The 11,879-nt window shown below is 39.0% G+C and overlaps 1 protein-coding gene across 3 annotated transcripts; it reads right to left on the reverse strand.

The window, feature by feature from the left end:
- Positions 1-320: 320 nt before the first annotated feature.
- golga5 (golgin A5) lies at positions 321-10,881 on the reverse strand. 3 transcript variants are annotated; one of them, XM_077539313.1, is made up of 13 exons: positions 10,629-10,881; positions 8,754-9,368; positions 7,005-7,211; positions 6,712-6,931; positions 6,516-6,639; positions 5,471-5,674; positions 3,607-3,777; positions 3,386-3,514; positions 3,205-3,303; positions 1,890-2,115; positions 1,717-1,816; positions 1,574-1,637; positions 321-801 (listed from the first exon to the last, which is right to left on the reverse strand). In XM_077539313.1, the coding sequence occupies exons 2-13, from the start codon at positions 9,358-9,360 to the stop codon at positions 721-723; spliced, it is 2,232 nt and encodes a 743-aa protein (XP_077395439.1). In that variant the 5' UTR covers positions 9,361-9,368; positions 10,629-10,881; the 3' UTR covers positions 321-720. The 3 variants fall into 3 exon arrangements, with proteins under 3 accessions (XP_077395439.1, XP_077395437.1, XP_077395438.1); XM_077539311.1 differs by having other exon boundaries at positions 10,558-10,630; XM_077539312.1 differs by lacking the exon at positions 10,629-10,881 and adding an exon at positions 10,091-10,326.
- Positions 10,882-11,879: the final 998 nt, after the last annotated feature.

Raw genomic sequence — 11,879 nt, forward strand, 5'->3', positions numbered from 1 at the left:
AGCACGTGATGCAAATCAAATGGGGCGTTGCTAATTTTATGAAATAAACATTTCTGCCCCCTCACCCTCTTTTTTTGCAAATATTATTGACTGTTCTTTTAAAAACACACACAAAGTCTCAAATATTTCACACCAATATTTGGGGAAAAGCTTAAATCAGAAGTTTACTGGTCACATTGACAAGCTATCATTTTCATACCGAATAGACAAGTTTTAAAAAAAATGTGTATTTCCACAAACACAAAAGCCATTAAAATGGTATAATATATCATTAGGACAAATCCACACCTAGGACACAAAATGAACACAAGTTGACACTGTAATATTTCTGTCATTTATTAAAATAATCTTTTTACATTGTTAAATACAATTTCTCAATCTCTCAAAAGTCTGACAGCAGGGGAAGAACAATGAACACGGGGCAGTAGCGTGCGAAACACATCTTCGACGATTATGTCCCTTTGAACACAAGCAGGTACACCTTCAACATTGCATTACTATCTGCACGCCGCTGATGCAGGGCAGCTTTGATCCCGATTACTATTCGTGAGACTGCAAAAGTGGAATACCTCTCAGTAATTTTGCTCCAACGTAATGCTGTTGTCAGTTGGGAAATGGGAGAATAAAACTCCAAGTGTCTATATGTGCAACAAGCCAAAACAAACAAAAAAAGTCTGATCCCGGAGCCCCACACAGTAAAGCTGCCGGTGACATTTTCACCTAGCTTCCGTCGGGATGGCTGTGGTGCATTTCCGGAGAATAGGTCAAGAGCACAATCATCACCCATAGGTGCAACACCGCCTGCAAAACCAGTCAAGAGGTTAGCAGGTGAAAGTAACGCTTTTTCATCCAAGCTTCTAAACCTTTGTTTACTGTACATTCATGTTTCTCTGCTACACAAAAAAAATGCTCATGGGTCAATGTGACCCACTGCATGTTTAACCATTTAAAAAAACAAAAAAACAAAAAAAAAACAAAAAAAAAACGAACGAAATCAAATAAGAGAACAAGCAGAGAGCAAATAGAACATGGACAGACATTTTTGTGGTCAAACTACTGGGGAAAAAAAAAATACAGAAATGACTTACAATTAAATAACATTTGAATTGGCAATAAATATAAATGAAAAAAATAGAATAAAAATAAACAATTGAAAAAATAAATATAACAGACAATATAATTACTTAAAAAATATTCAAGAAATATTTTTTTTTTGACATGAATAAAAAAATAACAGTAATGTAATGAAAATGTAAATAGAATAAAAATTTAAATTTTTAGCTCCTAATACATTTTTGTGGTTGACTTTTAAAAACCTAACAAATAGGAAGTGTAAAAAATAAATAAATAAAACAGAACCTATTTAATAACTTTTTATCATCGAGTTAAAAAAAAAATGAAGAAAATAAAAAATCTGAAATGTAAAGAATCTGTAATAAAATATGTTTAGTCAATAAGTTTGTGATGTGTTTTTCCCTCATCAAAGTATAAAAAAAAAATAAAAGATATAAAATGGGAGGTCAAGTTAAACATTTTATTTCCAACCTAACAAGGGTTTCAAACAAATACTCGCCATGTACAAGATGACAAAAACCCTGGCCATGGGGTAGCGCCTCAAGAAGATCCCCAGTCTGATGCTGCAATAAGAGAAAGAGAAACTATACCCAAGTGGATTGTGGGTAATGCAGTCTCATGTTCAGGACTCGCGCTTTTTACCTGAAGCGGTCGATGGTGCTGGCCGCCTTTTGCACCCGCCCATAAACACCAGGACTCTCTTCATTGCTAAAAAGCACCGGAATGTTCCTTTGTCTGGCCCCTAAACATAAAAAAAAAATTAAATACAACAAGTTTATTGGTCATCAAAAGCGGCGAGCACGACAGTAGGTTACCCGGCCCCTCGACGCCGCTCATGTTGATGGCGGGTCCCCCAGTGCCCGGACCCCCCTGGGTGTTCTTGAGCTGCTGTTCCAGGCGCTCCAGCTGGAAGACAAGCGAGCTTTTCTCTGTGCCCAGAGCCTCCAGCATGGTCTGCTTCTGGATCAACGTTTCAGTCAGTTGGTGCAGGCGGTTCTCCAGCTCCGTTTGACTGCTGCTGCTCAGCGTCTTGTTGGTCAACTGGAAGGAAATAAAATAAGCATCGACATGAACAAGGATGTGAAATTGAAGTTGGGTGCTCTTAATGTATTGCAATTCTGTTTTTTTTTTGTTTTTTTAATCTTAGGACTTGCAGTTGACTTGTCAAAAATAAGAATACAAAAGTTCACAACAAAAAAACTAATGCTAAAACGTAACAACAAATAAGAAAATAAAACTACAAAAAAAACTACACATGAATTCCAAATACATTTTGATATCAGTGAAAAATAATAAAATAAAAACATAAAATATTAATTAAAAATAAAAGGAACATGGAGGGCTTTTAACACCTTTTTGTGGGTAACTTCTGGGGGGAAAAAAGTAACTAACAAAAAATATTAATATATAGAAATGAATAATAAAATAGAACAGATCTTTTTGATAACCTATATAAATAAAATGAAATAAATTTTGAAATAAATACGCAGAAACAATAATAGCATATAAATAAAAACTATTTAAAATTAATATTAAAAAGTATACAGGAGACCATATAAGCCAATTTAGTGTGAGACACTAAGATGTGTTATGGGTAACCAATAAAGAAAAAAAATGAAAAAGCTTTACATTAGCAAAAATGAAGCAATAATATTAAAGGGATACTTGCCTCATTGAACCATTTTCAGCAGTAAAAAGTTAATATTTTGTCTATAATTAATGTGGTAACTTCATTATTTTTCATGTACAATTAATAGCTTTAAAAAAAGTAATATTTGTACTTGCTGTCGACTGATGATGACATCACCTGGGCTGAGAAAGTAGGTAACGACCAATCATGGCTCAGTTTACTTGACCAAACCCATGATTGGTCTTACCTATTTCCGCAGCACAGGTGATGTCATCATCAGTCAACAGCAAGTAGAAAAATTAGTTTTTAAAGGTATTAATTGTACATGAAAAATAAAGAAGTTATCAAATTCATTCTGGACAAAATAACTTTTCACTGCTGAATGTTTTTCAATGAGTCAAGTAAGTATCCATTTAAAGATGAATGAACTAAGTTTTTATTTTGTTTTTTAAATCTTGCCATTCTGAATTGCACTGTGACTGACGTGTAGTCTGACTGACCTGATTCCTGAGCTTCTGAATTTCATCTTCTCTGTCTTTGACTCGGCTCTGCAGGCTGCTTTTGGCACGTTTCTGCTCTTCTTCCAAATAGCGCAGCTCCTGAGAACACCGCCAAGAGTTTGACTAAAACATCCAAATGTGCCATTTGGAGACGACGTGACATCATCAACCCCTTTCTCACCTGCTTTTGCCTTTCCACCTCGGCTTCCAGCTCCTGTTTGACGCGGTTCAGCGCTGCCTGCTCTTCCTCAAACTGCGCCGTCTGCTGCCGCCACGTTTCCGCCTCGGCGAGGGACTGGCTCTCCAAATCCTGCAGGTCGAAGCCATACGTCGAATTAATCGTTTCCGACTAGATCTGGGTGATGAAGCTTTTCTCCTCATTTTCCTTGTCATTTCTCTTACCTGTAATTCTGTCCGGAGCGAGTGCATTTGGCCTTGCAGCTTCTGGATCTCCTCCAACTGCAGTTCCTTCTCGTGGCGCAGCTCTTCTATTTCCAGAGTGGACGTGCTGCTGCCGTCCAGGGAGTCCAAACCGGAGCCCTCCTTCAGGCTGCTGATCAGCTTCTCTTTGGACTTAAAGCAGAAGACATTAAACATTTCTTGACATTTATATTGTAGGAATAATTGTAAATAAAAAGTTATCATACATTTGCTGCAAAGAAGAACTGCTTCTGCTTGCAATGAAGAATGCTTTGCTCTGTTCCCACTCACATTCACATAGCCTGGCAATTTGAAAATGACTCAAAAAGCTGAAGAACCACAACATTTAACGCAGCAGAATGGTTCGAGCCAGTCTGCTGAGGCCGCCTGTTTTCTGTTAAGAAATGATTGCAAACTTGACCACACGTACTCAGCAATCTTCCACTCACATGCACAACACATAGACAAACAAGTACACTGTGTTCCAACTATGCCTTGGGTTGGAACACTGATGTAACTGGGGCGTGGAAATCAAATAAAAAGAGAGGGTGAGGAGAGGAATCTTCAGAGTGCAGAAGTGAATTGTATCAGTCAGTTCCTCTCTTCTCTCCTCGCAAGCCCTGAACTGAGTGTCTTCTCTCCTTTTTGTGTCGTGTTTAATAGATGTCAAACAGGTAAACCTGACAGATATGTTATATGTGACCTCATTAGTCTAAACATGACACTTATTAATATTACATTTTTGGAATATGAATTATGTAGCAAAATCCAGCCATTTTTATCCATCTCAGGGGGCGGCCATTTTGCCACTTACTGTCGACTGAAGATGACATCACAGTTGCTCAGGCAACGACCAATCACAGCTCAGCTGTTTTCTGAAGCTGTGCTGTGATTGGGTGTTACCAGAGACCTGAGCAACTGTGATGTCATTTTCACGTGACAGCAAGTGATACTGCTGGATTTTGCTGCTTAACTCATTGTAGGAATAATTGAAAATACAAGTTAACATACATTTGTGGCAATGAAGAATGCTTTGCTCTACTCCACACTCACATTCACATAGCCTAGCTATAAGTTATCTTAACAAAAGATGACTCAAGAAGCACAAGAACCAGACAATCTAACGCATCAGAATGGTTAGAGCCAGTCTGCTGAGGCCTCATGTTTTCTGTTAAGAAATGATTGCAAACTTGACCACACATGTACTCAGCAATCTTCCACTCACATGCACACACACATAGACAAACAAGTACAATATGTTCCAACTATGTTTTGCATTATTAGGGTTGGAAGACCTATGAGGGGATTTTTTTTTTCCAAGTGCAGTAATGAATTGTATCAGTCAGTTTCTCTCCTCACGAGCTTTGAACTGAGTGTCTTCTCTCCTTTATGTTGTGTTTAATAAATGTCAAACAGGTAAACCTAACACTCATATTCCACTAACACAATATTAACCAAAATACCGTATTTAGACAAGTAGGGCTGCATAGAACATATTGTCAAGAATTGTTTTGGGGGGTTGACTTACTCTTTAATGTTAATTGATATTAGACGCACATCTTATAAATTAGTGATTGTTAAATTAGTGCTTTCTTTTATTTATTTATTACTATATCAAATTATAATTTGATATAGTATTCGTAATTATGTGACAGGCCAAGTAGTGAAGTCATAATTACAGTAAAAATGTTTATTAATTAAAAAAAAAAAAAAAAACTTCTAGGCCACAAAATAAAACTTTTTTTTTTTTTTTTTTTTTTTTTACTTCCTGCCCGTGAACCTTTTGGATCCCAACCGACCAGTCGAGAACCACTGTTTTCGTGGTGCTGGTGGAGGGCAGGCTTACTTGTAGGATGCGCGAGGCCTTGTGCTTGTAGTCTTGCAGCTCGTGCTTGGCAGCCTCAGCGGCACTTTTGGCGCTCCTCAGCTGCTGCTCCAAGCCGTCCACGCGGAGCTTCTCCATCGCGGCGCGCTTCTCCGCCGCGGTCAACGCCTCGGCGAGGCTCTCCCGCTCGCACTCCAAACGTGACTGGCGGCTGGCGTATTCGCTCTAAACAAATAGGGGTGCGCCAAGAAAATCGATTCTCGTGAGATTACTAACACTCAGAATCGATATAAAATGTCCCAAAATTGATTTTAATTAAATTATTTTAGGCTGATGCCCTTGTTAATGAATGCCTTTATTGGGAGCGTTTTTACATGCTGTACTTGATTTGGCCACTGAGGGGCAGTGTGGTTCCATGTGTTCGGATACACTCATGGAGCCATAGCCACATTAAAGGGGCTGTCTGCCAGATTCACTCAGGAAAATGCACTTTTTACATACAGGATGTGCACACTTTAACTTTCTCTCAGTCTACACATCTGTGTTTTTGTTAATGTTTTGTGGTAATTTCGTCCTAAACCCCCACACCCCCAGCCTGTATTTTGCCATTTTGTGTTTGTTTTGTAAACAGCGGGACGTTTCTGTGGAAAGACAGTATTTACAACCCAAAAAATAAATAAAAATCCGTGCGTGCTTTCAAATTGCTGCGGGAGTGACGTCACGCAGCTGACACGTTCGGCCGGCCCCGTTTGCGACACGCCACCCCCCCGCTCTGCGATTGGCTGGAGGGTTGTAAATACTGTCTTGTAATAAACAGATTGAAACTGGCCACATTGGACTCTTTTTGAGGGACTGTTTCACTGTTCTGTCAAACTATGAAATGTATAAAAAAAAAAAAAAAAATTATAGTTAGCTACAAAGAGTACTTTCCTTAAATTTCAAAATTTAACAAATGTAAAAAAAAAAATACAATAAATAAAATAAAAAAATGAAATAAAAAGTAAATAAATAAAAAAATCACTTCAATGACCAAAAGAATGACCAAAAAAAAAAAAAAAAACCTCACCTGCATTTGTCGAAAGTTGTCTTCTTCCCTCTTGACGGCCTGCTCAGCCTCTCGCAACCTGTCGTGTATGCTCTCCAAAGCCTGCGAGTGCATGCTGCTCCCTTCTGTGTGGTCCTCCAAAATCCTAAACGGCACAGCAGCATCCTAGACAATTTCTTCAGAAAAATGCACCTGACCTAAAAACAAGAGATCGCACCTGGACTTCTCCTTCTGCGCCTCCTCCAGCGCCACGCTGCGGCTCCTCAGCAGCTGGTCGGCCTCGTCCAGTCGAACTTTGAGCACGGCGAGCTGTCCGTCTTTGGCGGCCAGCGTCTCGTTCAGGTCGTCCACCTGCGCGCGCATGCCCCGGAGCGCACGGTCGCTCTGAGACTGTTCGACGTCACGTTTGTCGGCGCGCAGCCGGGCGGTGCTCAGTTCTGCGTGCGGAGCGACAGGGATCAAGATATCAAGCATGGGAAACTTGAATGAGTCAATAAAAATCAGTCCTACCTTCTTGCATGTCTTTTGATCGCTGGATGACCGAGGCCATCTCCTGGTTGAGTGAGGCCACCTCACTACGCAGGAGTTGGTTCTCCAGACGCAGGCTGGACAGAACCTGGCCCTGCGGCTCATCTGGGGGACCGCATGACTCCTGTTGGACGGACTCCTGAGAGGGAGCTAAGCCCGAGTCGCAAGTCTCAGCTGAGTCTGGCCTGGCTGAGATGGCAGACAAAGGAGTTTAATTTCTTTTTGTTGGATGACAATATTTTATTGTATTTTACTCTAATATATGTTAAGTTGAATTGTTTTTGCAGATTTATAAATTTAAGACATGAAAATTTTCTTTTTTATTTAACTCATTCACTCCCAGCCATTTTGACTGAAGCAACCTCTTTTGCTTCCAACTGTTTTATTGGATTTTAACTGATTTTAGCAAGGCCCACAGAATATTGTGTTCTGTTGCTATACAAACATGAAACCTACCAAAACAAAGATTAGAATCTCTTCTTTCATCAGGAAAAAAAAAGTATATTTCTATCTGTTTCAGTTTTGCAGCAATTAGCATTAGCATATAGTTAAGTTTCATCATTATTCACAAATCTGTTTAAAACAGTGGGGAAAACACCCTGTTTCAACATGGCCCTGGTTGAGCTTTTCTACTTTGCTGCCACCTGCTGGCTGTTTTCGTAATAACTACCATTGCTTCAATCATTCTCTTCAGTTCAGAGGCTGCATTAAAGCCTTCAGTATGCTCTAGCAAAAAATAAAAAATAAAAAAAATAAAAAAATAAAATAAAATAAATAAATAAAAAAAAACAAACACAAAAAAAAAACCAAAACAAAAAACGTATGAATACATCTTTGGGAGCATGATAATGTGTAAAATAGATCGTATTTATACGTTTTTGGGAGCAAATGAGTTAAAAAAAATGACTAATCCGATGCAAATTTAAAAACAGACAATTTCGAGATCTTACCTTTTTGTTGGACAGAGACTAATATATTAATAAACATCTCATTATTTAAAGTTCATTACTTCATTAGACTAAATTTTAAAATGCATAAAATATTTTTTAATTTATTTTTTAACCTTAGTTGTTTGTTTTAAACTTTAAATTATTGTGAAAGCACACATTTTCTATTTTAATAACACTCCACAGTTTAGCATTCCATATGCTGTATAAAACTGCAGTTTACTCTTTATTTGCATCTACTAATCAACACTTGACAGAAATGAAAATACATTTCTATCTAATCTAAAATACCTATCCAGATGTGCAAAGATTGATTATTTAAATAAAAAAATTGATTATCTAATTAACAAATTATAATTACAAATTAATTAAATTAATCTATAGTTTGCTAATCTAATCGACCTTGTTTAATTTCATATTGTCCAAAAAAATATCAGCCTCAGCAGTAAATATTCTCACATTTCTGTGCTCTTGCATAGTAGGAAAAAAATTGTTCTATTTTCTATTCGCAACCAGTTCAGGGTGTACCCCGCCTACTGCCCGAAGCCAGCTGGGATAGGCTCCGGCACCCCCGCGACCCTTGTGAGGAAGAGGCGGTTAAGAAAATGGATGAATGGATGGATATTTTCTATTTTAATAAATTTGCATGCGTTATTTAAATTGTGGGTGTACGTAAACGTATATCGCTGACACAGGAGGCGGCATACAGTACAGACTCTCATCTGACAAAAAAGGTAGTCCACACTCCACACCCTATTCAATTCTTTCAAAATGTGCGCCATACCTTGGTTTTGCTCTTTCTCCGGGGTCTCCTCTGACGCTTTCATGCTGTGAGCAGACAGAGAACCAAGGCTGGACGCCCGGGACATGCTATGTGTTGATGGCGGTGAGGATGGGAGCAGCAGGTCGGTGGAAGGAGGAGTCGGAGTCTGGCGTTTAGCCTCTTCGACCGCCACTTTAACATTAGCATCCCTCCTGGGGTCGCGATGGGTACTGACTGGCGGCTCCGAGCTGTTCAAAAAGTCAAACAGCATGTCATCGTCCACATCAAGCGCACTCTTTTTGCGCTTCGCGAGGCCAGAGGAAGAGGAGGCAGAGATGAAGGACTTGGAAGTTTTTGCCGATGCTTGCTTGGGAACCGAGGTGTTCACAGGAGCAGATGCGGCCTTCTTGATGTTGCCCGCCGCTGAAGAGATGAAGCTTGACGCGTAGGTAGAAACTTCACTGGTCTCCGCCTTGTATTCAGGATTGACCGCTGCGCCATCTCCGTCGTAGTATGATGCAATGGAGGATGTTTTTGTCTGAGTTTTGCTCAAAGCGGTGGCAGCACCTTGGTCGACTTGATTCAGGAAATGTTCGGCTTTTCCGGCAAACTCGACAAACCAGGACATTTTGCGTGCTGTTGGAAAACACAAAGAAAATTAACTGACTTTGATTGAAATTGGATTGTTATGGTTGTCTTATAAGACATTATGCAGCTCTTCCAAGCAGTTCATGCAAAGGCTAGGTGTGACAGCACTATCCTAGGGTTTTGTGTTTGTTTGTTTTTTGTGTTTTTTTTGGTGGGTAAACTAAAGTATTTATTCTCAAGAGTTAAAGGCACAACATGGTATTATTTTCGAATGCAAACCTACAGTCTTTAAGATGCCTTACAGAGAGGCCACTGTCAATACAAAAAAAAAAAAAAAAAAAAAAAAAAAAAGTCACTAGGGTGCAAACTACCCTGCTAACATTCCATGCAGTTATAAAAAGCTGATGGAGCTGCCTAAAAGCCAAGGGGCAGCTTTTATTACTGGCATCCAAAACACATTTCTAACTCATCTAAGATTGTTTGATTTAGAAAAACGTGCGCCCAAAGTGTGACAAACGGTTATCTGTAACAAGGTATCGTTACAAGGGGGAAAAAAATCCACTACCAGCAGGTGAAGACCATAGCGCCTTTTCAAGGAACGAAAGAAGTTCTCATGGGTTGATTAGAGTGGACTACCTCAATATCTCTAAATGTTTTTTTGGAACAATGAACGATCAGTAAATAGGGCGCTTGAATGTAAGATTGTATTGTGGTAATGCTAAGAGATTTAGCTGCCCAGCTCAAGCTATGTCTCCCTACCTCCATCTTACCGTTTTAAACGACGTCCAAATGTCAAAAATTGTCTCTTGCGACAGTGTTATCTCCGAGGCTGAACTGGTGAGCAAGTGAGCGTAATGTCGTTTGCGTGCAAATGGGCAAATGTCATCGTATGATAACTACATAAAAATGGAAAAACAAATCTACGTGGACCAGGAAGTCAACTGCAAGGACCCCACAACACGGTGGCGACAAAAGTGCCTTATAAAAAAAAAATGGCTTTAGAAAGCCTTGAATGCTTGACAATTAATTTGTGGATATAAACGGAAATATGTAATCGTAGTAAATAAAATAAAATAAAATAAAATGACCTAATATTTGATTTCGATGTGTAATTGAACCATACAAGGACACGATAACAGTGTGGCTATAAAAGTGCCTGATCAGAAAACAAAGGACGCGCTTTCAACAACAAACTAACAGCGGAATCTCCTTTGCATAAAATACAAATAGTACTTGCATTCTAACAAAGGCATACTGTGAAAAAAATACTGCAAAGCTCTTCTCTCTCAGGAAGTACGGTGTCGGTACCATATGTGTTCGGCCTGCCAGATCCATTCGGGGTCCTTCGCCTACAGATGACGTTACGCTACAGGATTGGCTGAGACGTTTTACGCTACAGGATTGGCTGAGATGTCGACGATTGTGATTGGTGAGGCAACTTTCCAGTCGTTGGAGGGAAAACATTGACGCTTTTTACGAAGAAATTTATTATTATTTATCTAATGGGACTTATCACAGCCGCACTACTGGATCAAACTGTTCGGCGACCCAAAAGGCAAGGATTCGTAATGCGTCAAAATCATTCATCAATCATCATCAATCAATTACATCTCACCGTGGCTATTCTAATGTATTGATCTCTCGTCTTCCCTTGTCTAGGATTAAAGGTTTGCCGTGAAACCCTTTCAGACTTGTTTGTTGTTGTTTTGTGGAAGGAAAAAAATACTGAACATATAAAGAAAAGTTGTGCATTCATTCATTCATTCATGTGTCATTCATTGATTTGTTAATGCATTTGACATCTTTAAAGAAAAGTAAAATGTGCTACTGTAGTTGATGAAATTAACTTATGAGTTTCGACTTTACGGTAGTAGGCCATTACCTTTGATTAATATTTATATCAATAGTCCATGAGACACACATGCACACACATGAAGGTTACAAATAAATTCGTAGTTACCTAATAACCTGAGGCTGAGTACAGAACATATTGGTGAGGAAATGTCACATCTCAGGCAATAATTCCATCATTTTATTATCATCATCATGGTAATTATTTTCTGCAATACGCACGACCCTCCGCAACTCATAGTGCAGTGTCACCTCTGAGGTGACATTGGCAAGAAAATATTAAAGGTGTCATTTAAATAACAAAATGTATGGGCTGAGATTTCAAAACGTAAATAAACGTAAGTATAAAAGCAGGATACTTTAAGATTGACTAAATAATGAAATAGATAAATACATTAGATAAAATAAATATAAAAAAATTGAGGTAAAATAGCACATAAATGCAAAAAAGTAAAACTGCGATGGGACGAAATATTGTCAGTTGACGTGCTAATGTGTTCCTATAATCATTACGACTGTTTTTGTGAAGTATTGTGATACGTGAACCGCAAAATTCGGAAACCAAACCAACGTGAACACATTTGACACTGCTCGCTTGCTGTACTGACGTCATCAGCAAGCGCCGACCAGACGCGAAGGCCCCCGAATGGATCTGGCAGGCCGAACACATATGGTACCGACACCGGTGTCAGCAAATGCACGAAGCCC

The sequence above is a fragment of the Festucalex cinctus genome, chromosome 12 (assembly GCF_051991245.1).
Source record: "Festucalex cinctus isolate MCC-2025b chromosome 12, RoL_Fcin_1.0, whole genome shotgun sequence".
In the NCBI taxonomy this organism is placed as follows: Eukaryota; Metazoa; Chordata; class Actinopteri; order Syngnathiformes; family Syngnathidae; genus Festucalex; species Festucalex cinctus.

What these genes read in the sequence shown, in the direction of transcription:
- golga5 (XM_077539311.1), bottom strand. An exon ending in ACAACTTTCGACAAATGCAG is followed by an intron (nt 5,675 to 6,515) that starts GTGAGGTTTTTT and finishes CTATTTGTTTAG; the next exon opens with AGCGAATACGCCAGCCGCCA. An exon ending in AGGCCTCGCGCATCCTACAA is followed by an intron (nt 3,778 to 5,470) that starts GTAAGCCTGCCC and finishes TTCTGCTTTAAG; the next exon opens with TCCAAAGAGAAGCTGATCAG.